Source organism: Juglans microcarpa x Juglans regia, chromosome 8S, assembly GCF_004785595.1.
Source record: "Juglans microcarpa x Juglans regia isolate MS1-56 chromosome 8S, Jm3101_v1.0, whole genome shotgun sequence".
NCBI classification, from domain to species: Eukaryota; Viridiplantae; Streptophyta; class Magnoliopsida; order Fagales; family Juglandaceae; genus Juglans; species Juglans microcarpa x Juglans regia.
The window spans coordinates 14,980,126-15,007,866 of record NC_054609.1 but is presented as its reverse complement, the minus strand read 5'-3'; the positions used below and the strand labels follow the sequence as shown (position 1 = coordinate 15,007,866).

General features: G+C 36.4%; 1 protein-coding gene across 4 annotated transcripts; it reads left to right on the top strand.

Moving 5' to 3' along the window:
- Positions 1 to 857: 857 nt before the first annotated feature.
- Positions 858 to 26,861, top strand: LOC121244356 (eukaryotic peptide chain release factor GTP-binding subunit ERF3A). Of its 4 annotated transcripts, none has more exons than XM_041142398.1 (19): positions 858 to 1,035; positions 1,460 to 1,525; positions 1,628 to 1,702; positions 9,976 to 10,023; positions 10,158 to 10,256; positions 11,257 to 11,368; positions 15,871 to 15,916; positions 16,596 to 16,667; positions 18,972 to 19,034; positions 19,178 to 19,332; positions 19,425 to 19,489; positions 22,199 to 22,349; positions 23,656 to 23,761; positions 23,877 to 24,012; positions 24,624 to 24,688; positions 24,832 to 24,996; positions 25,860 to 25,932; positions 26,013 to 26,083; positions 26,444 to 26,861. In XM_041142398.1, the coding sequence occupies exons 1-18, from the start codon at positions 1,032 to 1,034 to the stop codon at positions 26,063 to 26,065; spliced, it is 1,554 nt and encodes a 517-aa protein (XP_040998332.1). In that variant the 5' UTR covers positions 858 to 1,031; the 3' UTR covers positions 26,066 to 26,083; positions 26,444 to 26,861. The 4 variants fall into 4 exon arrangements, with proteins under 4 accessions (XP_040998332.1, XP_040998333.1, XP_040998331.1 ...); XM_041142399.1 differs by having other exon boundaries at positions 873 to 1,035; positions 1,658 to 1,702; XM_041142397.1 differs by having other exon boundaries at positions 873 to 1,035; positions 1,625 to 1,702.
- The last annotated feature ends 880 nt before the right edge of the window (positions 26,862 to 27,741 follow it).

Here is a 27,741-nt window from a genome sequence, read left to right as displayed (position 1 = left end):
TTTTTAAAATAATTTATACGATCTTAAAACATACTAATACTGCATATTCTTATTAAAAGAAATAGGAAAATATAATTTTATTTGAAAAAATTAACTTCATTTAGATATGTTTGGCAAATGAGATGAGATACAAAATTCTCATCTTATCATTACAATCATTACATTTTTTAAATTTTTACATAAAATATAATAAATAATTTATTTTTTTCAATCTTAATTTCATTTTTTTAAATTTTAAAGTAATAATAATATTAAAAAATAATATTTTAAAATTTCATTTAAAACCAAAATTCTCATCTCACTATTACCTATAGTGAATTTTATTTTATATTTTAAAAATAATATGACTCACACATATTAAAATTGTATTTAATATTTCTTTTAAATTAGATTTAAGTCCCGTTTGAATTTAGAGATGAGATGAAAGTTGAAAGTTGAATAAAATATTATTAAAATATTAATTTTTAATATTATTATTATTTTGATATTTAAAAAAATTAAATTATTTATTATATTTTGTACAAAATTTTTAAAAAATTATAATAATAAAATAAAATGAATTGAGATTACTTCTAAATCTAAATAATGCTTAGAGAAATCTATCCAACAAAATTGATTAATATTTGTGCAAATATTATAAAAAGAAATAATAAAAAAGGAAGCGTGAGACAATATCACATATTACCTATTTGTATTTAAAATTTACGTTAAATCATCTCATTTTATTATTATAAATTTTTTTAAAATTTTATATAAAATATAATAAATAATTTAATTTTTATTTCATTATTCACAAATTATCCGAACCAACGTAAATTTATATCTGAATTAACTAAACTCAATTCATATATGAATCCAAACGACTCATGTTACCGAATAACATAAGATATTGAACTTGGTAGGCAAACAGTAGTTTCCAGACTTTCCCAAACCCCCACGCCTCCTTTTTCAGTATTTGCTTACGCCTCTTATCTCGGCTCGTTTTCACAAAAACCCTAGTTCCCTTGCAGAATCTGTGCTCCTACTTCACCATGGGTACGTCGCCAACCATCTCTATCTTTTTTTATCATAGAATCTATGTTTTTTTGGTTTCATTTCTCTATCTAATACCGAATTCTCAACCTTCATTTACGCATGCAGTTTTTGAAATAATTTTTTGATAGATCTTTGTGATTATTTGAGCTCTGATCTGAATTCTCCTATTGTTTATTTAAAATTCCCTTCTAATTTTCCCCATTTTTGTTTGTTACTTCTTTTTTTTTTCCTTTCCCATAAGGTTTCCAATTATCCTCCGTTTGGTTAAAGAGAAAAAAAAATTAATTCAATTTGGGGACTAAGATCTTATTTCTTTTGTTATTAAAAAAGGTTTAGTTAGTTAAATTGAGCTTGAGTTACTGGAGTTTCTTTCTCGAATGTTGAGAAATCCATAGAAATGACTTGTTTATACTTCTTCTGGTAGACATGGATGAGAAAAAAATGATAGATATCGAGGAGGAGATACGGTCTTTGCAGCTCGACTTGGCAGGTACTATTGAGAAGACATTAGTTGTTAAAAAAATAATAGAGATGGTTGATTATTGTTTTTTGTTTGAATAATTTTGTTTATGTTTTTACCGGAACTTAGCAGAAGATACTAATGGGGTTATAAATTCTGAAGATGCAAAGGCAGAAGAACCTGAGGAAGTGGATAAGATGGAGGAAGGTTGGTTGTGGCATTAAAGTCTTGTTTACTACGTTGTTATCAGATATTTGTGTTCAAGGTTTCACGTCTTTTTACTAAATATTTGATTTATATGGTGTCTGCTTCTCTTCAACTGTATTTTGTTCCTGGTTGAGTTAAAAAGGTCATTGAAATGGTGAAAGCTGTTGAGTAGTTTAAGGGTGTGTTTGGCAAGTGAGAGTACTTGAGGTACTCTCACTACTATTCTTTACTTTATTATTACTTTTTACTTACTTTTCTACTATTCATTACTTTTCACCTACTTTTTAATATTTTATTATTACTTTTTCATTACTTTTTTACTACTATTCACAAACATTCTCAACACTTCTCAAGTATTCTCACTATCCAAACGTAGCCTAAATCAACATAAATATGTTGAAATTTAATATGATAAGTAACTTCAAATTGTTATAACTCTTAATGTGAGTACTTGAATCACAAATGCTTACGTACAAAAAACAAAAAAATAAATTAAAAGAGTCAAGGGTAATATAATTTTGTTGAATGTACCTATCAAAAAATTGTGTCGAATGTTTATATGTTTTTATTTCTATCTTTTTATTCGTAAATTGTGTTTATTATGTCTCCATTGAGTTGTAATTTGTAATTTCATGTTTGGGTTCCATGATAGTAAAATTGTTTATCTTTTTATTTTTACATTTTATGGAGCTGATAAGGCTTGATTTTATATATTTTGAGGCTACAGTTTTCTTTCTGCAGCATAGAGTTGAGGTACACGTCTCTCATTAGATGCTTTCTTGTATACCCTTTATTTTCTTCAACTGTACCTATCTCAATTTATTAAGTATTAATAAAAATAATTGTGGAAGGCAACGATTGACTTTGCTCATATGCCAAGGCCTTTAAAGGAAAGGACCACGCCCGGCTCTTGACAATCTGGGTAGGGTTGAATGTGTTGTGCTGAGGGTTGCAAGTGTGTTAGGAGTAGAGCCATTCAAGGTACACAAGGTGACAAAATCTTGGGCAGAGGAATTCAAATATTCTATAGTATTTCTTGAGCCAACAATCATCGAGATTCTAGTGTAGGAGATGGAATTTCATAAACCTACAGGGCTTTGCTTGTGGAGTGGCTTTACGGGAGAAATACTTGGGCCCCAATTATAGGCCTCTTAAGTGATGATGGGTTTTGTCAATAAAATGTGGGTATGTTAATAAAAACTTGGGCTTTAATTGAGCCCTTATCATACCCCCTTTTTTTAAAGCATCAACCAAAAGCCCAATGGTTGGCCAAGTTGTGGATTAGGATGGGGCCTTTGAGCATGAGTAAATGCCTGAGCGGCACCGTGGGCCAGAACCAATACTTAATTAATAAGCAACCATGGCGAACATGTTAGAATTGGGGGCTACGATGATCAATGGTGATTGAGGGAGAATATGAGCTTGTTGTCTAGAAATTCAATATTGGTCCACGGGTTAGGATTCGAAGCAGGTCTAGAGAGTTCAGGACCTAAATGTGCCAATATGTCAAGTGGAGAACGATGACAATCAATGACACCCATGTTTGGTGACAAAAATGAATAGAATATTTCGGGGAGTCCAACGAGGTAGTTTCTAGTGGCTGGGGGTCTGTTGTCTGCAGAGATGGACATCACCTTAGTTTTGTTCTGTTATTGCCTACGATTCTTGAGACCATTACTATGGTGATTGGCAACAAAGCAAGCAATACTACCGATAATTAAAAAACAAATATTGTTTTGCCATTGAGTAGCCTGATTTCAATTTTGGTCAATCGGATGACTCTCAGTGCTATGAATGTTCCTTGATTGGCAAGTGAGGATAGAACCAAATGGGACAGGGGCAAGGAGTTGATTAATTTTGAAATGGTTGAGCTAGGTGGCATTGGTATGAAAAGGTGCGACAATGCATTATCTAGTTTGGCATTTGGAGTTGTATTTAAGGGCGGATGTGTTTCCATTGGATTGTTGTGCTTCAAAATCTAATGTGGTTTCATTCATTTTAATTGACACAAAGTTATTGGATTGGGTTATTCAAAAGGCCAAACGACGCCGTTTGTAAATGGTCCCACTGAAAACCCATTAAACGGTGCCATTTAGTGGGGTTTGGATAGAAATCTGCCAATAATTGATTAAAATGGTGTTGTTTTTAGGGGAGTAGACGGCACCGTTTTAATTAGTTGGGGCTTAGTGTTACCCCCTCCCCATGCAACCCTCTCTTAGTCTCTCATCTTTGCTTAGCCGACAGACCCTCTTCCATTCACTCTCACTCTCAACCCAACTCTCACGCACGCAGCCCTTCCTCATGCCGCCCTTCTCTCACGCTGGCAACAGCCCCTCGTCGTTTAACATAAATTGGTATGTGAATAGAATGGGACTTATGGGAGTTGTTTTGTTTAGGGGTTTTTTTTTATTGAATTTACAGATTTAGGAAAAGATCTCGAAATCTGATTTAGGGTTACTGATTTACATCTCAAAATTTGACTGGGAAGTGAACTTGATATGTGTGAAAAAAGGCTCCCCAGAATTTGGTTGGATCATTTTGATATTCTTCTCGAGTATGGAGATATTCAAGGAGGTAGGAGGTATTTCAAATTTCAGAATATGTGGCTAAAAGCAGAAGGTTTTGTTGATGAGGGTGGACATCCAATCTCAAGGAACTCCCAAGCTTTAGGTTGGCCCGGAAACTGAAGGCCCTGAAGAATGATCTGAGGTTATGGAATGATAGTCTTTTGTAATGTGAAATGTCGAAAGAAGTCTCTCTTCGAGGAGTGGTAGAGTTTGGATGGTATGGAAAAGGAGGGAGCATTATTCCAGGAATAGAAGTTAAAGAAAAACGAAGTGATCATTGATTTAGGAAGGGTTGCTTTAATGGAAAATGTGTCTTGGAGGCAAAAGTCAGGGGCATTAGGGTTAAAAGTGGGTGACAAGCATACAAAGATTTCCATTAGTGGCTAATTGAATAGGAGAAACAATGACATTGAGATGCTTTTGGTTGATGTCTTAGCCTCCTCTGATTAGATTGAGATTAGAAATCATCTTGGTCGATGTTATGAACTTTTATATTTTGAGCAGAGAAATCAATATACAGGTGATTGTGTAGTACCTATAGAAAAAAAAAACTTCTCTCCGTACATCTCCCATGTGATACTCGTAAACCCTAGTACACCCATCTAGTTGTCACCTATTACCCACCGTTGATCGAAGAGTAGTACCTCACCTCAGTCATAGACGTGGCCGACGGACCCTGGCGTCCTTGCCGAGGGCCGCCCGGCATCGGTCCTCTCCGGCGAACAGTCTCTTTTCGCGAGACTACTTCTCGGAGCTTATTTTTGTGAGATCCAACTGCACTTGCCAGCGAGGGCATCCTCACCACCTCCACAGACAAGGCCGACGGGCCCCGACGACCTTGTTGAGGGCCATCCGGCGACGGTCATCCCGCCGGCGACCTGATTTTTCCCTAGGTCTTTTTCTACCGCCTTCCAAAGTGTTCAGTGGCCGTGCTGCTGCCTCATAGGGCTACGGTGAGTCGGCAACCAACAGCCGCATCTTTCCTTGGTTTCTGAAAGATGACGTTTGGTTGCTGACCAGGTTTCTTTCTGGGTGTTGGGGCTGTTTGGGCTCATAATGGTTTCTTCTATGAGGTTGATCATAGAATCTAAATCTTTTACACTCGTGAAGGAGATGAGCATGTTGGGTATTACTGAAAGGTGTCGAAGGGTGATTTCGAAATTGGTTCTGGGTTCAACAACAGTACAATGGTTGGCTAAGGCCATGACTGCGTGTACAAAGGAGAAATAGGATTTTTACTCCACTGCCCGGGAAGACAGACGTACTTTCACAGTGCATCGCTGCTCAAATTCTCGAGGACGTTATATGGCAGTAGAGGAGTATGTTGGTGGTGGGAGGAGGAATTTTATATTCATCCCCGAGGAGGAGGGCAGTGGCTGGAGAAGGATGGGGGAGGTACTGCATGATTTTTCCCACGGCAAGACCAATCCTGTGGAAGGACAAAGAGGTGTTGGAGGAGGGCCAATCCCTCCAACTCAAATGCAGGGGGGATATAGAAAACATGTAGGTGGTGCGGAAGAGATCTTGGAAGGGAAAGACCCTAGTTCATTCTCGGTGTCGAGGTGATCCTATACGACCGCTTTAAAGACGGGTCATGCCTCAGGGTTTTAGAATGAGGGGGGTTTGCAAATCACCACTTAGGACCCGCTTGTAGAGATGCACAATTCTTTAAAGGAGATGGAAACCCAACTGGTCGAGTTGAATGCAGCAATAACTTGCTTGTCTACGAAAATAAACTTAATTTCAGCTGGAGACAACAAAGTTGTAAGAAACAAGACGGGCCCAAACCCTTTAAATTCTAAAGGAAAACGGAAAATCGAATTTGGCCCTGTCCCTATAACCAGATTGAGGAGAGTATGGCAGGTCAAAAGGAAATCTGGAATACTTGAAGCGAGGTCTACATCCAGTATCGGCGTTGAGACATCAGTAATGAAATGCCATTCGTCTCTTGTTACACCCTTGGTCCCTAAAAAAACTATGGCTCCCTCGTTGGAGTTGAATGAAAATTGTGTACTGCCGAGGTCTGAAAGAGATGTAGAATCCGTTACCACCCTAGAGGTGAAGGAACTTGCTGTCACCTCGGAATCTCCAATGGGCCTGAAACCATTGGGGAGAACCGATGGAGTTGCTGGAGAACCAATGAGCTTGGCATTGGTGCCTTGTATAGAGGAATGTCCAGAGGCGGGAGTGCAGTTGGATGCTGTGTCTGGGGATAATGTTGCTCCCTTGGTCTCTCTTCCTCCAATAGCAGATTGGTTTCTGCCTAAAGTTAGCGAGATTCAGCAGTTTGTGGGAATTTCACATGGAGGATGTGAAGACCAATTTAAAGAACTGATCACTGCGATTGAGGCAAGTCACTCGCTTGAAACCAAATCAAGTTTCAAGAAAAGTAGGGAGTTACAACGTCTTCATTGGGCAATCAACTACGACACTAAGAGTTGTAGCTCAACTAGAGGGAAGTCCAAAGGGAGGGCATTGTGAAGTTTTAGTTCTAAAGGAGGAAATAAGAGGTTGGGGTTGGGTTTTCGGGTAGCGTTTTAGTTTTACGGGAAACAAGGGGTTGGGGTTGGGCTTAGTATATTTTGGGTTGTTTTTCACAGGTTTTTTGGGTCAATGGTCAAGGTGTTTTCTTGTATACATCAGTGTACTTGGTTATTCCTTTTTGATATATATAATATTTTTACTTATCAAAAAAAATATTTTGAGCAATTTGTTTAGAGGCCAAGCTTGTTGTCTTAACACTTGATTCCATAGAAGAAGATATGGCCACGTGGCTTGAGAGACTATTTGAAAGAATGGGGGTGCTCAGAGTGGTTAATATTATGTATGATTAGTGATAAAGCATCGTGCTCGGATGGCACTTTTTGGCATTCTTTTAACTTCTTGGGATGTGATTAAACAAGATATTATGAGTATTCCATGATTTTCATCCCAATAGTCTGGAAAAGTATTAATGCCACTTTCATAACCCTTGCTCTTAAAAAACTTGGGACACTGGATGCTAAGGACTACTGCCTCATTAGTCTTGTGAATGGTGTATCCAAGCTAATTGCTAAAGTTTTGCTAATTGGTTAATTAGGGTTGTAAAAAATAATCGACGATCCTCTTGTTAGAGATAGGCAAATGCTAGGCTCGGTTCTTGTTGCTAATGCATGCATGGATAGTAGGCTCAGCTTAGGTTAACCAGGGGTACTTTGCATGCTAGATATTGAGAAGACCCATGATCATGTTAATTGGGAGTTTACGTGTTCTTTTGCTTTCGGTTTTGGGGAGTGATAGCGATCATCAATAGATCCTTTTATCTCGTGTTATTTTGTAGAAGCTTTCAAGAAATTTGATGAGGCGATTATTAGGAACTCTTCCTCAGAAAAAATCTTTAGAGAGAAAAAAAGGGTTTTGGAGATTAGAGAGAGGGCTTTAGAGAAAAAGTCCCTCTTGTGCCGGTGGTAGGGAAAGTAGCTGAGATAGAAAGAGCAGTTCTCCCTTAAAAGTCTTTTGAGACCTTTTTTTAATTTTTTTTTTAATATGTTTGTTGATTGAAAGTGAATTTGACCAAATCAAAGTTGGTCTAGTTGATAGCTTGGCTAGCTTATTGAAGTGTATGAAATACCTTGGCCTACCTTTGGGAGTCTCATTCAAGGCCAAGTCTTTTTTGGATGGTGTAATTGAGAAAATTGAGTGCATATTGGCTTGATGGAAAGGGATGTATTTGTTTAAAGTCGGCAGAATCACTTTAATCAAGAGTACTCTCTCCAATTTGCCCACACATTTTGTGTTTGTGTTTACCTCTTTGCCAATGTAGCCAATTGGATAGAGATGTTGTAGGGGGATTTTTTATGGAGCGGGCTAGGTGAAGAATTCATATTCCACCTTGTTAATTGGGCTGAGTAACTCAATTGGGCCTCACTAGGAAGTAGCTTTAGTGTTTTCAACATGAAAGGGATGCGTTTTGGAAAGCCATGGTGGATTCAAGTTTGGTTCTTGGGTTGTGGAAAAAGCATTAGAAGGGGATGGAGGTCTACTTACACTATGGATTCAAGGTGGGTGATGGGTTTATAATTAAAATATGGCATGCTGTATGTAGAGACATGGCACTCAAGGTAGCTTTTTCTGGAGGTTTATTATCACGCGTCTGCAACATGCTACAATGACCAATTTATTGGAATTTTCCATTGGCTCTCCACAATAGTCTTTTTTCCCTGTGCTGATCATGACTGGGAAGTTGAAGACTATATAAATTTTTTGTATCTCTTGTACTCTATAAGATTAACCCCTGGAGTTGTAACTGTATAGATAAGACCCTTTGGACCTTTTCCAATCAAGAGAATTTTACTATCTGTTCATTCTATCAGGTCCTCGTACTTAGGATAGCAACTCTTCCTTGGATGAGTATTTGGCGGACTAAAGCACCTATAAGAGTTGCCTTTTTTGCTTTGAGAACCTCTTTAGAGAAGTTCCTCACCTTGGATAATCTAGAGGTGTGTCATATCATTGTGGTTGATTGGTGCTGTATGTGCAGAAAGAGCGGGGAATCTCTAGACCACCTTTTACTCTATTGTGAGGTTGCCAAAGCCTTATGGAACAATGTTTTTGGTAGAGTTGGATTGGCTTGGCGTACTTCTAGAAGGATAGTAGACCTATTTGCAAATTGGAGAGGGTTGGTTATATATCAGCCCTCAAATTGCAGCAATTTGGAATATGATTGATGACTCTTATTTGCTGGCTGTGGAGTATTTGGAGGGAAAGGAATGATAGAAATTTTGATTGTGAGAGAACGATGGAAGAGCTTAAGTTGCAAGCTGGAGAGGGTTATGTAGCAGCCCTCAAATTGCGCAATGTGGAATATGGCTCTTATTTGCCTAGTGTGGAGTGTTCAGAGGGAAATGAATGAAAGAAAATTTGAGGATTGCGAAAGGGTGATGGAAGGGCTTAAAATATTCTAATTCAATGCTCCATTTTCAACTTGTACTTAGGCTAAGCCTTTGTTCTCTTCATACATGTTTTGATGACATTTTGATAAGTAACAAGTTTTGATTATTTATCAAAAGATAAAACTCATTAATTAAAAAGTTGATTGTACACTTGTATTCCTTGCAGCAGGAGCTTGTGTCCACTGTGTCATTCTCTAATACTTGTTTTTCTTTATTATAGATCCTGCCTTTTTAGTGCATGAAAATAAGAAGAATGCAGTAATGTGGTTTCCCCTGTAGACATTGACCTTTTAGATCCTTCCCAGTTCACCGATCTTCTTTACTTTGATAAAAAAAATAAAGATCCTTCCCAATGAAGCATAATTAAGTTTTCAGATTTTACTTGCATCCCATGTATCCCATGTATAGAATACATTTGATCGATTGTCAGCTCTATTGGTGCTACTCATGCTCATTTTATGGGTCATTCAAGTATGGTTGATGGAGTAATGTTTTAGATATGTTGACCTTAATATGCTGATAGAGTTGCTAATACATTAATGTACGCAATAGGAGCTGGTTTGGAAAATGGTGGTTTGCCTGTATGGTGTTTTTTTTTATTGATGAGTTCATGACCTCGTCTATTACCCCATTTTCTATGGTGGGAGGAGATGGTGGTTGAGACAAAGTCTATTGGCCACTTTTGCCCAATTTTTGTATGGTTTTTATTATATGTTATATGAATTTGGAATATATAAGTTAATCTGAAGAGCTTTCTGGCTTTGATTGGTTTCAGATTCAAAGGGAGATGTCCATAATGAGGCAGTGCAGGTTGAACATAAAGGTGCTGCAGGAGTATCTTAGCTTTTTATTTTTTACAAAATTATAGTTTTAACTCATTGTTTAATAGCTAGATTATTTTTTAATATTGGCTCCAATCATCATTTCTTGTGTTGACTTCTTGGCTTGGAATCGCAGTGAAAGACAAGAAAGTCTCTGCCTCGGACAATAGAGCAGCAGAGGAGAAGGAATTATCTAAGAAGAGACATTTAAATGTTGTCTTCATTGGCCATGTTGGTAGGTTCATCCATTTCATGGCTGTTCTTAATATAGACTGCTGACTTCCAGGATATATTCTATCTTTTGTGATGTTTATCTTTGAATGGCCATTGATGATGTCATAGGTAATGTGTACTAGTGAGTTATCTGCACTACAGATCAGCAGTGCAGTTGTCTAGATGAGTGATTATGATTGTTGCTTTTTTCTTTTTCTAAAGTTTTCTCCTTTCTAAAGATTTTTGAGATGAGGGGAGGGGAGTTATTATCACATCCTCATCCTATTAGGGATATGATGCTACATATTGTTCATATCGTAGTGCAAAGAATACAAAATTTTGTAAACCAAAAGCCTAAGCAACCTTTATTGATGAACTTTTCACAATGTACCATGTAGTTACAACTCATGAAAAAGAAACTTGAAGATTAAAATTAGTCTTCAATCTACAAAACATCATACTAAACAAAGGCCACTGTTGTGCTACAAACACTTACTAAAAACATCTTCTTGATGAAGACAATTCACATTTATTTTTTTTATTTTTAAAAAAAGAAGACTCCACTCTATATTCGTGAGACTAGTCCTTGATAGTATCTGCGTTGTTAAATGAGTCAAATATCCAGTAATAAACATATTAACGTCATTCATTTTTGAAAGGCATTAATAAATTACAGATATAATAAAAGTAAGGCATTAATAAAACATTTCATACATCATAAAAAAAAAGGCATGGACAACACTTGATAAACGATAGTGTACTGGAGTGGGCAACTTGACAGACCATACAGGATGGTTGTCTTCATCTTTTAGCTCTGTACCATTGCCATGTTCATTTCATTCATAGGCCAAAAACATTAAAACATTTCATGCATATTTCTTTCATTATTTTTTTTTTTTGATAGGTAATTTCTTTCATTATTTTTATTCATTCTTTCCTTTGTTGTAGCATATTTGGACGTGGTTGATCCATTGTTACTTTATGCTTCATAGTTATAATCATGTTTTGTGTCTTGGTTGTAGATGCTGGTAAGTCCACTATTGGAGGCCAGATACTTTTCCTCAGTGGTCAGGTGGATGATCGCACAATCCAAAAATATGAAAGAGAAGCAAAGGAGAAAAGTAGAGAAAGCTGGTGAGTCCTTGCTTCATTTCTTAACTGCTTTAAAATAAAGTTGCTGATGTATGTTAGAACATTCAGGAATGCAGATTGGTTATAATTTTTGTATTAGTTGTGTGCATAGTCCCCTCCGTTAGTTCATGCATTTGTCAGGGGGAGACAAATTCTTAATTCAGTTTTAATTGCTAATGAATGTTTGGAGAGTAGAATCAAATTGGGTGAATCTGGAATTTTAGTTAAATTAGACATGGAAAGGCTTATGACCATGTTAGTTGGGATTTTCTCTTGTATTTATTTGGGAGATATGGTTTTGGTGAGAAATGACGTTCATGGATTAAACATTGTGTTTTGACATCAAGATTCTCCATTTGGTGAACGGTTCTCCGGTTGGGTTCTTTAATAGCTCTCGTGGTTTGAGACAAGGAGATCTTCTATCTCCTTTTCTTTTTGTTCTTGTCATGGATTCTTTTTTTTTTTTATAAGTAATAAATTATTTCATTGATAAAGAAAATAGGCATAGCCCAGGTATACTGGAAGTATACATGTGAATACACCTATTTAAGAACTAGAAACAGTTACAAGGAAATCATGGAAGCTGAGGCCATTCAAATCTAGAGCAATGGCCCACAAAAACAAAGTCTTCCAGAAAAAACTCCTAAACTCCTCCAAGGAGTGCTCATGATCCTCAAAAAGCCTCACGTTTCTTTCACACCAAATACACCAAAAAATACATATGGTAGTCATCTTCCACACGATTGCGATCTGTGGTGTTCCAGTAATCCCTCTCCAGCTTGCTAACAGTTCCACCACCCTACCTAGCATTACCCAAGCTATTCCCATTCTGCTGAAGAAGTAATTCCAAATATCTCAAGTAAAATCACAATGTAAGAGTAGATGGTCTGCCGTTTCACCACTATTTCTGCACAAACAGTACCAATCCATGATGATAAGGCCACGTCGTCTAAGATTATCTATGGTCATAATCTTCCCTAGAGCTGCTGTCCAGACAGAATGCGGCCTTGGTTGGTGCTTTACCCTTCCATATGGTCTTCCACGGAAAGTTATGCCTTTGTTGCATAGTAATAGAGTCATAGAAGGAGCGTACCAGAACTTCCCTTTCCTAGAGGGTCTCCATTCCAGCGAATCTTCAATTGTGGCTGCAATAGGAGTGCTGTACAGCAAGTTTAGAAACTCCACCAAACTAGTCACTTCCCAATCATGCGCATCCCGAGTAATGCTAATATTCCACTCCTGTTATGGATGCTTTGAGTATAATGATTGAAGCAGCAGCGGAAGGAAGATTTTTGTCAGCTTTTGTAGTGGGTGATGAGACTCGGAGATGCTTAAAAGCCTCCCATCTGCTTCTTGCGGATGATACGCTGATTTTTAGTGAGCCTAATCAAGATCATCTTTGAGCTATGAGAGCACTGTTATGTTTTGAAGTTGTTTCGGGGCTTAGAGTCAACTTATCTAAATCTGAAATTGTTCCAGTGGATACCATTTCCAATATTTCAGATCTGGCCAATATTGTGGGATGCAAAGTAGCTTTGTTGCCTATGAGATATCTTGGTCTTCCTTTGAGGGCGTCTCATAAATCTGTCACTATTTGGGATGGGGTGATTGAGAAGATTGAAAGGAGATTAGCTGGATGGAAGAAGCTATATTTGTCTAAAGGGGGAAGAATAACTTTGGTTAAAAGCACGTTGTCTAATCTTCCCACTTATTTTCTCTCTTTTTTTCCTTTGTCGGCGGGGGTAGCGAGGATTGAGAGGAGTTTTTGGAACTTTTTGTGGGGAGGTATAGGAGAGGAAAAAAAGTTCCACTTGGTTAGTGGAATAAGGTTTGTCAACAGGTCTCTTGTGGGGGTGCGAAACTTAAGGCTCTTTAACAAAGCACTCCTTGGGAAATGACTATGGAGATATCACATGGAGAGCGATTCCTTGTGGAAAAATGTTTTTGAAGCTAAATATGGGAGTATGTGGGGGGATTGGTGTTCAAATGAAGTTAGAGGAGCGTAGGGGGTGAGTTTTTGGAAGTCCATTCAAAAGGGTTGGGGGGATTTTTCTAAACATATTAAATTTAAGGTGGGGGATGGGAAAAAAAAAAAAGTTCCACTTGGTTAGTGGAATAAGGTTTGTCAACAGGTCTCTTGTGGGGGTGCGAAACTTAAGGCTCTTTAACAAAGCACTCCTTGGGAAATGACTATGGAGATATCACATGGAGAGCGATTCCTTGTGGAAAAATGTTTTTGAAGCTAAATATGGGAGTATGTGGGGGGATTGGTGTTCAAATGAAGTTAGAGGAGCGTAGGGGGTGAGTTTTTGGAAGTCCATTCAAAAGGGTTGGGGGGATTTTTCTAAACATATTAAATTTAAGGTGGGGGATGGGAAAAAGATTTTGTTTTGGCATGATATTTGGTGTGGGGATTCGGCCCTCAAAATCGATTTTCCTCCTTTGTTTAGGATTGCTAGGGATCAAGATGTTGTGGTCGCTGATTCTTTTTCTTGTTTGTATAGTAACATTCAATGGAATGTTGATTTTGTTAGAGATGTTAATGATTGGGAGGTGAATGTAGTTTCTGATATTTTGGAAAGACTTTATAATTAAAAGGTTGTACAGGGAAGGGAAGATAGTTTATTGTGGGTGCAGGCAGGAAATTCCAGGTTTTCGGTTAGTTCATATTATAAAGTGTTAAACTGTCATAGAGGTTTGGAATTTCCTTGGAAAAGCATATGGAGAGTGAAGGTACCTACGAAGGTGGCGTTCTTCGGTTGGTTGGCATCTCTTGGAAAAATTCTGACCATGGATAATCTAAGAAAGCGTGGCATGTGTATGGTTGATTGGTGCTTCATGTATAAGAAAGATGGTGAATCTATAAATCATATCTTTATTCTTTGTGAGGTGGAAAAAGTCTGTGGAATGATATTTTTGGCTGGAAAGGTATTGTTTGGGTGATGCCGAAGGAAGTGGTTGATCTTCTTGCTTATTGGAATGGTTTTGAGGGGAGAATTAATGTGGCTGCCATATGGAAGATGATTCCTTTGTGCTTGATGCGGTGTCTTTGGTTGGAAAGGAATGGGAGATGCTTTGAACACAAAGAACACTCTTTGAGAGACCTTAGGGATTTTTTCTTTTGTACTTTTGGGTTCGTGGGCCAAGGCTCTTGTACTGAATGATGATAATTTTCAGGATTTGCTTTAGGTTCTTTTTTGTTCTTAGTGTGATGTAGGTATTTCCTTTTTATACGTCCTGTGTACTTGGGTTTTGCCCATTCATGGTAATAAAATTTTCTTATTACCATGAAAAGACAGGACATATTTGGTGATTTGAAGCAATTTAGTAAGCACTGCAAACCATGTAGTGAACTTCTTAGGCTTCTCTTTCATAATTTCTTTAGTTTGTTCTTTCACATGACATTTTTATTGAATTCAATCTTGTCATGAACTTGCCAGTTCCCTAAAAGCCTGTACTTAGGTTATTGCCAATCATTTTCTAAGAAGAATTAAGACTCAAATAATTTATAAGGGTAATTTTCATTTTTGGCTGAGATTTATTTTTGCTTATGTGTACATTCAATTTATGGCTTATTTGGTTATAGTCATCTCCTCTTCCCCCTTCTCATCTTTGACCTCCTTCGCCCCTTTTTCTCTTGATTCATTAATATCTCTATGGACATTGTTGAACAGTGCTGGTAAGAGCATGCTTAAGTGGAAAACACCATGGCTGAAGTGTTTTGCTTACCAAAAGTGAAGAGCTATGTACAAAATCATGCTCTTGCTTAAAGGGTATAAAAGTGTGTTTTTGTAATTTTTTTTTTGAAAAAAATATAAAATAGTAGTTCAAGACCCTGAGAATTATGTAAAAGTTTTTTTTTTTTTTTTATGAAAATGATGTAAACAGATATTTTTTTGGTATTTAGTTGATATTGAAGATCATTGACGTACTGTGGCGCGACGTCATATGTGATGCATATGCCTTTTGAGTTTTGAACCCAATATAACTGTCCAAGTTGGCTTTCTAGATGGATTGATATCTTTGATTGCTTATGTTAGCATAGAAATCAATACAGACAACTCTTGAGCTTTTTTGGTAATGGCCTTTTTGCTCTATTTTGGTTCAGCCTTGTACTTTAATTTGATTATGGCTATTAAATCTTGTAAGCATGTATTTGCTAAAGCACAAGGAAATTATAGAAAATGCTGTTTAAATTTTATGTAATTAGTTGATTACTTCATGTTTTTTCAACCATTTTTTTTTTGTTTTTAATTGAGTTTTTATTATTATTCATAATTTTTTAAATTGTACACTTTATTTAAATCAACATGCGTTTGTGCCCATGCCTTAGATTGGCATTTGCGCTTACTTGTGCCTAGTGCTTTCACCAACATTGTCTATGAAACATGTTAAATGATGCTTTTAGGTGAAATTGCATGAATTATAGTCTGGATCCATAGTTAATGGTAATGATCTATTAATTCATTTTCCTTTTCTGACCACTAATACTATTATTGTGTTAGGTATATGGCATATATTATGGACACTAATGAAGAGGAGAGAACCAAGGTATGATTCACTTAATATGCTAATAGAATTTGCATACTTTCTAGGCAATATATATATATATATATATATATTTTTTTTATGTTGGGGAACTTCTCCAAGGTAGGGCCCTTCAGACCCACCTCTACGAAGTAAACTCCAGTCCTGTGTACTGCACTCTCGGAAGTTTCTCTACACGAAATTGGTTAAATCGCTGGCTTTTCACTAGGGGGTGTGGCCCCAAAAGATTGTTTGCTCCCATGAGGTGTCGAACCTTGGACCTTGAAGGGAGTGATACTCCAAGACCAAGGCCTTCACCACTTGGGCCAACCCCTTGGGCTTTCTAGGCAATATATTACTATGATCGGACCTCTGAAGATAAAGAGCGCTCATTGGAGGAGATTAAATTGTTCTTTGTCAAAACTTTATTCCTATGGGCTAAAGCTGTAGATTTCAATGTCCTAGATTTTCTTGTTTCTATTTACTTATCAAAAAAAGATTTTCTTGTTTCTATTTCTTTCTCCTAACTAGGTGCTACCTGTTGTATACTCCCTATGTACTTAGGCTATACCTATTCTCATTAATATAATGTTTTACTTATCAAAAAAGGGGGGAGAAATATTTTTGTTCAGAATTGTTAGAACTTACAAGCTATAACCTGCATTTACCCTTTAATCTAATAAATTTGTGATGCTGATTGCAGGGTATTACTGTTGAAGTTGGAAGAGCTCATTTTGAAACAGAGACAACAAGATTTACAATTTTGGATGCACCGGTGAGGGAGCCTAATGCCCACAATTCACTTTCCAGACACTAATTTTCCTCTTTACATGGACTTATTAGAATAATTATTACTGGGGGATGAGTTGACAAGCTAGAGAAAGTGCATCACTATTTGTTAGACCACATCGTAGAAACTGATTGGAGACTTTCTTGTTCTGTTTCTAGAAGGATGGATTTTAGGTATCAGTTTGTTCATATAAGATGTTTGCATCACATACTTCGAATTGGTAGTTCTATAGTTTTTATGAAAAGTAATGTATAATTGTTTCAATATGTTTTTAGATTTGAATGGCCTCTGCTTCCATGATTTCCTTGTAACTGTTTCTAGTTCTTAAATAGATGTATTCACATGTATACTTCCAGTGTACCTTGGCTATGCTTATTTTCTTTATCAATGAAATAATTTATTACTTATAAAAAAAAAAATATGTTTTGCATTTAAGATCTTTATTTCTAAAGCTTAGAGATACTATCTAGATTGTATCTCTATTTTATTCTTGTGGATACATCTTGTTGAGCTATCTTCTTGCCACCTTACTCAATTTTATCTATTATTGAAATTTTTGGTCGTGATAATGTTTTAATTATGTGGTGTGCCATTGAAGGACAAATTAACCTAGGATTGATGAACAGATCTAAATTGACTATGACTATGGGAGGCATCCTTAGCTGCGAGTGATAATTGCTTAATAGTAATTGCATGGCTTAGGATTTAAATGATATAAGTTTAATAGTAATTGCATAGCTGAGGATTTAAATGTTATAAGTTGAACTGATTGGACTCAGTGACAAGAGGAAGAGGGAGAGACCTAGGTTAGTATGTGGATTTAGGAGATTTGTTCTTTTTATATATAAGTAGTAAAGAAGATTTTTTTTTTTTTTTTGATAAGTAGTAAAGAAGATATTCTACATAGGAAGATAACCAACTGATATTTTTGATAGGATAAGAACAACGAAAATACATGCGGCCTGCTGAGTTAGTTAATTAGTATCCATAAAGTTGATCTAATCTAATTGGGAATTAGTCTTAATTGAGTTTGCATGGGGTTTGTAAGAGGCTACTATTGAAGGAATCATGTGGTCGTGATGCGATAGCAAAGGGAGAGATTTATCGGCTGAAAAGGTGCCATGGAAGGAGGAGACTAATAGAGAACTAGATCAAACACATCTTATGGAATAGTGAGTTGGAGATAGAAACACCCTGGCTAGGGAGGTGAAATACTGAATTTTCTACCAACTGGCTAATTCAAATTGGAGGAATAATTCTATGAAACCCCCTAGTGAATTGAGACCCACAGCCCTAGCCACTTCACAGTGAAAAAAATGGTCGATAGTTTCTCGGTTCTTGCACATAAAGCATGAATCCAACGTCATTATGTGTCTCCTTCTCAAATTATCAATTGTTAGGGTCTTCTCTAAAGTTGCTGTCGATACAAAGAAAACCATTCTCGAGGTAGACTTGTTCAGTCATATACTTTTCCATTTAAAAGAACATTCGACTGCAGTGCAGGATTTGATGATATGATTTGACCTAAAATTGCTTTCGGCTGGAATGGATCCCCCCATCTCATCCTTATGGTTTCCCTTAAGCTCAAGTGAGTACATGGGGGTTAAGTAGCAAAGAGGCCAATTTCACTTCCTAATCCAGCACTAATATAATGATTGAAATGCTCCACTGTGAATTGCGATTTGTAACTTGGTGAAGTTCAGCCACTGATGCCTCCCTGCTAGAAGAGATTCCGAATAGTTCTCAGTAGACTTCCTCCAAGTCCTAAAATTCACACCACAAATCATACCAAAAAATCTTAATTGTAAAAAAAAGTGGTACCTTTACTTGTAAAAAAAGTGGGATTGAGTATAAGCTGAATGGGCTGGAGGATACTGTGTTCAAATGACCATTATTTAGACCTTGGATTGGGATTTTAATTCTTTTTATTTTGGCTTTTTAATGTTTGTTATCTATCATAGGAATTGAATGAGGAATCATAAAATATCATGATTATCTGGTTTCAAACATTATGATATAAATATATTATTCTGCCTTAGTTCCAGTTTTTCAAAAGAGTAATGCTAGATATAATCATGGGTTGTGCAAGTGCCACCTACTCTTTTTGGAAAAGAGTGGGGTCCACCATTAAAAAATTAGTTTTTTCATGTGGGTTCATATTTACTCACATTTTTCAAAAGGATTGCAAATATCATTTCTTTTCATAATGTCTTCTCTTTTTTTAGTTTAAATTTTAAATTCTCTTCTTGGAGAAATGCTTTTGATATTTTTTTTGTTTCGAATTTTCAGGGTCACAAAAGCTATGTCCCAAATATGATCAGCGGTGCATCTCAAGCTGATGTAGGCGTGTTGGTAAGCTTTGTTAGAAATTTTGTACTTGATATTTGACTATCATGGATTTTGTACACTATTATTTTATGCATTGTTCTTTGATGAGTCATGCATCATGGATATTAATTACTCTCTCTCTCTCTCTCTCTCTCTCTCTTCATTAGGTAATTTCTGCTCGAAAAGGGGAATTTGAAACTGGATATGAGAGAGGTGGACAGACCCGTGAACACGTTCAGCTCGCAAAAACCCTGGGTGTGTCTAAGCTGCTTGTTGTTGTAAATAAAATGGATGACCCAACTGTCAATTGGTCAAAGGAAAGGTGCTTTTCCACTTCCTTTCCCTCTCTGTTTGCGGTTCTGCTTTTCTACTCGTATATTCCCCAGTGATTTCTTCATGTTGCATTTCTTCCAGGTACGATGAAATTGAGTCAAAGATGGTACCATTTTTGAAGCTATCAGGATACAATGTCAAGAAAGGTATTGGAAGAATGTTTTTTATCTTTTTTGTGACTTGTATGGTTTTTGGTTTTCACAAATCTTATTATCATCTTGCATTTTCTGTTGGCCTATAGATATACGTTTGTATGATTTTTTTGCCGATGTAAATGCCGTGGACTCTTAAGTTTTTATTGGAAAGCAGTGACATTGTAATGTGTTTTTGATGACATATTATATTTGTGTTGATTAATAATGGGAGTTCAGTAATCATGAGATTCATTTCTGTATATGATTATTAGATATGACCACTTGACTCCACTTTGCGTCCTTTTGATGCTGTGCTATACTCAGCATTGATGCCTTTGACGGATTGTATGGTTTTTGGATTTGCAAAGGTTCATTGATATCACTTACCACATTGATGATGGTAATTATTCGAAATTACCTGTGCATGAGTGGTATACGATATCTGGGCGAGGTTTCTAATGCTTGCCTCTGAATTATATAGCATTTCGTTTTGGTATTCAACTCAGCTAAGCTTTCTTGATAATTTTTTCCTTAAAAATATGTAATGCAGTTCCTACAAAAATTAATCTGACCTGACTGAACTTAATTATTGGGTCTTCAGAACCAAAGCCTATAACGGGTTTACTTGAAACTTGTTTTTTTATGAGACTTGAGCCATATATGTCAATGCACTTGAATTTACCAACCTGACTTCAACCCATGTAACCTATCTGTTAATAAATTGGTGCTTGGTGTTGTAAAATACTGGTATGTTTTCATTGTTCTTGGTTTATGATCCTGAACAGTAAATTAATGTTTCTGATATAGCACTAGTCATAAATGGGTCTTGAATGTACTGTGCAATTTTGAAGCAAACCTCTCTTCTGGCCATCTGATTTTAGTTTAATTCTTGTGAAAAATATTTGAAAGAGTAGCGTTATGATCTTGAGCAAGACAAGTCCATGTACAAAGCTTTTGACTCGGGTATGTTAATTTGGTAATATATTGTGCCATGTTTTGGCTGTAACAAGAAATGGATGATAGGATTTTAACACTGTGCTAAGGATTTGGCAAACATTTTGGGTTGTAAGATTTCACCCCTTCCCATGAGATATCTAGGCCTCCACTTGGGTGCCCCTTATAAATCTTCGTCGATTAGGGATGAAGTGATTGAGAAAATGGAGAGGAGATTGGCTGGTTGGAAAAGGATTTATTTGTCCAAAGGGGGAAGAATTACTCTGATTAAAAGTATGTTGTCTAATCTTCCAACATATTTTCTTTCCCTCTTTCCTTTGCCCGTTGGGGTGGCTTGTATAATTGAGAGAATCTTCCATAATATTTTGTGGGGTGGCCTTGGGGAAGATAGGAAGTTCCATTTAGTAACTTGGGATAAAGTTTGTTCACTGGTTGCTTGTGGAGGATTGGAGATTCATAATTGAGGTTTTTAATAAAGCCCTTGGGAAATGGCTTTGGAGATATCAATTAGAGAGGAATGCTTTATGGAAAAATATTATCAATGCTAAATATAGGAGGGCCCGGGGGAGTTAGAAGTGTGTATGGTGTGGGTTTGTGGAAATATATTTGGAATGCCTGGGGGGAATTTCTTAATCATGTTTTGTGGTTGGAGGAGGAGATGGGATTTGTTTTTGGCATATGATCTTTGGTGTGGGGACTTGGCTTTTAAGAATGCCTTTCCTTCTCGTTTTAGGATGGCAAGGGCTTACTAGTCTTGATCGTTACAATGGACGAGACAAAGAAGTCACTGTGGCTGATTCTGTAATTTTTTCTAATAATATCCCCCATTGGAATGTGAGATTTATTAGAGACATTCATGATTGGGAAGTGCCTGTTGTTACATTTTTTTTCAGTAGGCTGTATGATTTGAAAATTGTGCAGGGAAGGCAGGACAGATAGTTGTGGCAACATGCTGGAAATTCCATTTTTTTCTGTCAGCTCTTATTATGAAAAGCTGACGTGCCATTATGTCAACCAATTCCCTTGGAAGTGTATTTGGAGATCCAAGGTGCCGAGTAAAGTTGCTTTTTTCTGCTGGTTGGTGTCCCTTGGGAAGATTCTGACAACGGATAATTTGAGAAAGCATGGTATAATTTGCTTAGACTGGTGTTATATGTGCAAGAAAGATGGGGAATCAGTTCATCATTTGTTTCTGTATTGTGGGGTGGCAAAGACTTTTTGGGATGAGATTTTCAGCAGGTTGAGTATTGCTTGGGTGATGCCCAAGAGGGTGGTGGATCTCTTGGCTTGTTGGAAAGGATTTATGGGTGGTCATCGCATTGCTGCTATTTGGAAGATGATTCCTTTATGTTTGATGTGGTGCCTGTGGCTGGAAAGGAATGGGTGGTGTTTTGATGATAGAGAACGCTCGTTGGGAGAATTTAGAGAATTTTTCTTTGGAACTGTCTTTGGGCGAAAGTTCTTGCATTGAATGGGGATGATCTAAATAATTTTCTTTCAGACTTTCCTAGCTCCTAGTCTCTAGCTCGTATTTCGGTGTTTCTACTTGTATACTTCCTGTGTACTTGGGCTATACCTATTTACTTGCATTAATAAAATCTCTTATTACTTATAACAAAAAACATTGTGCTAGAAAATCACTTCATAAATCTAGTTTGAGTGTCTCCAGCAAAAATGTTATTGTGCAGATTTTGAACATATGTAGTGTTGTGGTTGCATGGGGATTTAAAGACTTGCCTGCTGCTCTAATACCTTTCTGGCTTGCAGATGTCCAGTTCCTGCCAATTTCTGGCCTGCTTGGTGCAAACTTGAAAACAAGAATGAATAAAAGCATTTGTCCATGGTGGGATGGTCCCTGCTTCTTTGAAGCCCTTGATGCCGCTGAAATTCCTCAACGAGATCCCAAAGGTCCATTTAGGTGTGATTCAGTCTTTATGTTTCCTTTTTACCCCAGATCTCCCTCTCTCTCACAGCTTAACTACTTCATTCTCAACCCACCCAACCTGTGGTCTCTGTGGAAACCAGTTCTCTAGTTTGACATATATGAATTCTGGCTCATGTTTCAAAATTTATTTCTTTTTCATTAACAAGATGCATAATTAAGTGTGCATGTTTTACATTGGATGAGGGGATGCGTTATTGTGTGAACTGCTTTCATGCCAGCCTGGTTGTTATTATTATCTTGGTTAGAAATTCAGTGGAGCATCATTCTCTTACAACACATTGAATTTAAAAAAGAAAAATTTTCATTTCAAAATTTATTATTCTCTTTTTATAAGTAGAAAAGTTTCATTACAAAGAAAGCAATAAAGATAATGCTAAAAATAATAGAAGTAATAAAGAGCTTTCATGAGGTACATAAAAGTGAGAAAAATTTAAATTCTAAGTTACAAATGTCTAGCAATTCCAAGAAAGACAATGATAAAGTCGCTGGATTGATTGTTTTTATACAATCCAACTTTGACCTATAAAAATTTATTTTCATCTTTTTTTTTTTTGGGATTAAAAAACACAATGAGTGGCTGCTGGGAGAAAATTTATGTTTGAATATTAAGATTGGTAATTCATTTCCTCCACAATAGGCAATTTTGTATTGCATTCCAAAACATCATCTAGCTTTATATTATTAGAGGAATTTGTTCTTTTTCTTCTCAGTTGTTGGGCTTATACTTTTATAGACTCCCTGTTTACTAGAGTTGCGCCCATCTGCGCTTTTGATAAGATCCTATCATTTGTGTCACCCTATCAAGCAGGTCAATGTATTCAAACAATACTATTTCAATCTTTATTATTTTATTTTGATAAGTAAGAAGTAATTGTATTGATAAAGATAGACATAGCCCAAGTACACCGGAGGTATACATATGAGTACACCAAATTAAGAACTAGAAACTGTTACAAGAACGTCATGGAAGCTGAGACCATTTAACTCTAAAGCAATGGCTCACATAAATAAAGTCTTAAAAAAAAAAACTCCTAAATTCCTCCGAGGAGCATTCGTGATCCTCAAAAAATCTATCATTTCTTTCTCTTCAAAAAATCTTCAATCTTTATTATTAGCAGGCTCTTATGTGTTAAGCACTTGGTTGATCACAATTAATTTAGTTTCTGATGGGAATGTGTTGTTACTTAATAAACTTGATTCAGAATTCACATTTTGCTCCTCTCATAATTGCTTTGATCTTGCTGATGTGATCTTGTTTATTACTATGTCAAACTTTTAGGATGCCTATTATAGACAAGTTCAAGGAGATGGGGACTGTTGTTATGGGAAAAGTAGAATCTGGTAGTGTGCGTGAGGGAGATTCATTGCTGGTCATGCCAAATAAGGTATCCTTATGATTTTTGTTCTCTCTCTCCCCCGCCCCCCAGGCCTCCCATAGAACAAAATGGTACCTTCCCAACTTCGTACTGTTGACTGACAACTTTTCTTATTAATGTGCAGGCTCATGTTAAGGTTCTTGAAGTATACTGTGATGAAGATAAGGTTAGACAAGCAGGCCCAGGTGAAAATCTACGGGTTAAACTGTCTGGGATTGAAGAAGACGGCATATTGTCAGGCTTCGTTTTGTCAAGCATTGGTAATTTTCCTTTTTGGATATTAGACAGTTTTCTTTGTAGTTCTTGAAAGAGTATTACTAATTATTTCTTAATATTATCGACTTCAAATTTCACCATGCATTTATGTAATTTTGGTACACTAGCTAATCCTTTAAATTGAAACAGTTACTGTAGTTGATTTTAAGGTGCTCCCCTCCACCCCTACCTGCTGTTATGAAAAATATAATTGTTACGTGGGTGAGCATTTGGATGTTCCATGAAATGCACCACCTTGCTGTTTTACATTTCAATTTATTGAACGAGTTGGTAGTTTTCATTATAAATAAGATCAGATCATGTAATAGAGTAGAATTAACTGAGTCCGGTGGCTAGAATACTTTTCAAATGTAAACACCTTATCAAATTATAAATTCCAACCTTCCTCCTATTTCTTCCTCCCATCCCCCTTTCTCCAAAATCCCAATCCGAATCCCATGTCCGTCCACCGTTGGCATGTTTTATTGTCTGGTCTACTTTTAATGTTGTGCTCTTGAACATTCTTTTTTTTTTTTTTTTTGGGGGGGGGGGGGGGGGGGGGGGGGGGGGGGTGTTGTTGCTTTCTGATGTGCTAAATTTGCTTTCCTCCATGCAGCTAAACCAATACCTGCTGTTACCGAGTTTGTTGCCCAGTTGCAGATCCTTGAGTTGCTAGACAATGTATGCATTTAACTTCAGTTATCTCCCTCTCCCCCTCCTCTGTTTAGTGGTTTGCTATTTTGTTCATCTTATCTTTCTCTTATATTGTTGCTTATAATTAGGTATGTGATTTCTTAAGTACTGTGAATGTTGCTGCTTTCTAGGCAATTTTTACAGCTGGCTATAAGGCTGTCTTGCACATTCATTCTGTTGTGGAAGAATGCGAGATTGTTGAGTTGTTAAAGCAAATTGATCCAAAGACGAAGAAACCTATGAAAAAGAAAGTTCTCTTTGTGAAAAATAATGCTGTCGTCGTATGCCGCATCCAGGTTGGCTTTGTTGCTTATTGGTATTAAAATTCACGCTGCATTTCTTCTGAAAATGTATCATGAATGTCGCAAAAATCTCTCAAATAGAGTTTGCCACCTTTTTCTGCAAGCTCTTGTGACGTTCACAAGTTTTGCTGTCAATTCTAAGTATAGATTTGCCAGTTCTCTGTTAGAATTTTCTGTAGTCATCACCTTGCCTTTCTTCCAGATGATTAAAATTATCTTTATTAATCGTTCTTGATTAAAATCACTGCCAATTAACATTACGATTCGATTTGTACTTTGGTCGAAAACACTTCCAATTAATTTAGGATTCGTTGCCTTATATTTGCCAAAATAAGTGAATCAGTGGATCATATATTACTTCACTGTGAGGGGGATGAGATTCTTACTTTACTGCATGGGTGATGCCATGGAGGGTAGTGGAGCTTTGGCTTGTTGGAGAGGCCTTCAGGGCAACCGTCAAATTGCTCATGTATGGAGAATGGTTCCTTTAAGTCCTCATTAGGTGCATTATGAGGTGCATTATGAGGTGCATTATGGAGTATGGCTCCTGTATCTCTAATGTGGTGTATTTGGCTCTGAAGGAACAACAGGAGCTTTGAGGACTGGGAACGCCCTTCGGATGGAATCAGATGTCTTTTTCTGCACCTTATTTTTATGGGCTTCTGCTATTCTATTTCATGAGGCTAGTTTTAATGGTTTTCTTGCATCTATCTTTAGCTCCCAACTTGTAACTATGTGTTCTCTTTTGTATACTTTTTATGTACTTGGGCCTTGCCTATTTATTTGTTTTAATAAAATTTCATTTTACTTGTCAAAAAAAAAAAAAAATTGATCCCTTGTGGGCTTGTGGTTCTTAGGTGAATAATTTAATATGCATAGAGAAGTTCTCAGATTTTCCTCAACTTGGAAGGTTCACTCTTCGTACTGAAGGTGAGAACTGATACTGCCCACGTATTTGGTGAGTGTTTATGATATTCTTGTATGTTGTCACACGAATTGCTGTCCTACAGGAAAAACAGTTGCAATGGGAAAGGTCATGGAGCTTCCTTCGTCAAGTTCTTAAACAATTTTTGGCATAAAGGTAAGAAACTTTTTAGTGATTCTTGCATCATCCTCCATTCATGTTACATCATTGGTTCTCTCGTTCGCATTCATCATTTATAATAAGCCGGAAAGTTAATTTGGGCATGACTTTTAACGTGGCTGCAATGGAAATATTACTCTTTAAGAATGAACTTCATTTCTTCTCACCGAAATTTGTTTGCAAAACAATCCCAAATGGCGTAGTAGACTCTCTTGTATCCATTTGATGATCACTGGATTTGGTTTATGAACTGAAAGCTTCACATGGTTCTTTTGATTATTTGGTATAGTGGATAAGGTCTCTTTATTTGTTTCCCGGTTATCTGATAACATTTGATTAATGATTATTACTTGACAGGCAAATCGAGACAGAGGGGACATAAATGTTGCATTACATGGCAGCATGATGGGGTCCTAATTAGAACAGCATCAAATGCATGTGTTTTATGAAGAGTTAATTTTTGTGGCTGATGATGCCCTTGTGTTCTGGATGGGGGGCTTTACGAGGCATTGTTGTTTTGGGTTGTTTTATGGGTGATATTTGACCTGATTCACCCATTGCCATCCCTCAACTCCATTTGAGTACGAATAATGGTTTTTGAGTCGGTCTACTCTGATTTTAGTTAAAATGTGGTCTTTCCTTTTTTTTCTTTTTTATTTTTGGAGCTTCGTCTCCCTTGAAGGCTCCTCTAAATTGACTATTGGGCTATGCATTAAGTTGATAAATGAAAACACATTCTCTCGATCAACAAATTTGCTTGCAAGTGGTTTTATTATTGTGGTGTTATTGGTGCCATTTTTTTTTTAGAGTAATGCTAGATACAGTCGTAGAGTGCGTAAGCGCCGTACAGTCTCTTTAAAAAAGAAATGGGTCCACTATTAAAAAATTATTATTATTATTTTTCATATGGGTTTCATATATACTCACTTTTTTCAAAATGATTGCGCGGTACTTGCGTATTAACGATTGCAACTAGTTGCAATCATTTAAAGCGGTTTCACTTCATATAGATGTCTGATCAGTGTGATCATGTTTAGTGGGAAACCAGTAGGCAAAAATAGCAAATGAATTGAAGAAAGAAAACATGCGAGGACTGCACTTACCAGAAACTGCAAGGAACGGAGGAAAAAGAAAAAGGCTTCAGACGGTTTTTCATTTTTTTAACTGAAGGCTTCTGACAGGCTTGGAAATAAGAAATAAAGGATTAATTCGTGTGAAGAGACCATAATAGCAAATACATAAGACCATTAATGGCATTTTTATAATTGGAAATATTTATTCTCGTTTTGAGCAATATTTTTCTTCATTTTGAGCATTTGTCGTCTTTAACTATCCTAGTTGATATAAAGAGGCAAAATAGACACTAAAGCCTCATTTGGAAATACAAATAATCTCATTTCATTTTAAAATTTTTCATAATTTGTTTTTTCAAGTATCGCCTAAACACGTACTTTTAAATTTTGAATTTTTCATATAATCATTATTTAATCATTATAACTTTTTTAAATTAAACAAAATATAAAAAATATTAAATTTAAAAATAAAAATAAAATTTTAATTTAATAAATTATTTAAAATAAATTCATTATTATTTATAAATTTCTCATCTCATTCTTCAAAGGAAGCTAAGAAAAGAGCAAGAGTCACTAACCAAT

Bases quoted from the DNA above. Each gene is read 5' to 3' on its own strand.
- LOC121244356 (XM_041142397.1), top strand. The intron at 19,490-22,198 runs GTATTGGAAGAA...TCTGGCTTGCAG, and splicing joins AGGATACAATGTCAAGAAAG to ATGTCCAGTTCCTGCCAATT. The intron at 22,350-23,655 runs GTGTGATTCAGT...TCAAACTTTTAG, and splicing joins GATCCCAAAGGTCCATTTAG to GATGCCTATTATAGACAAGT.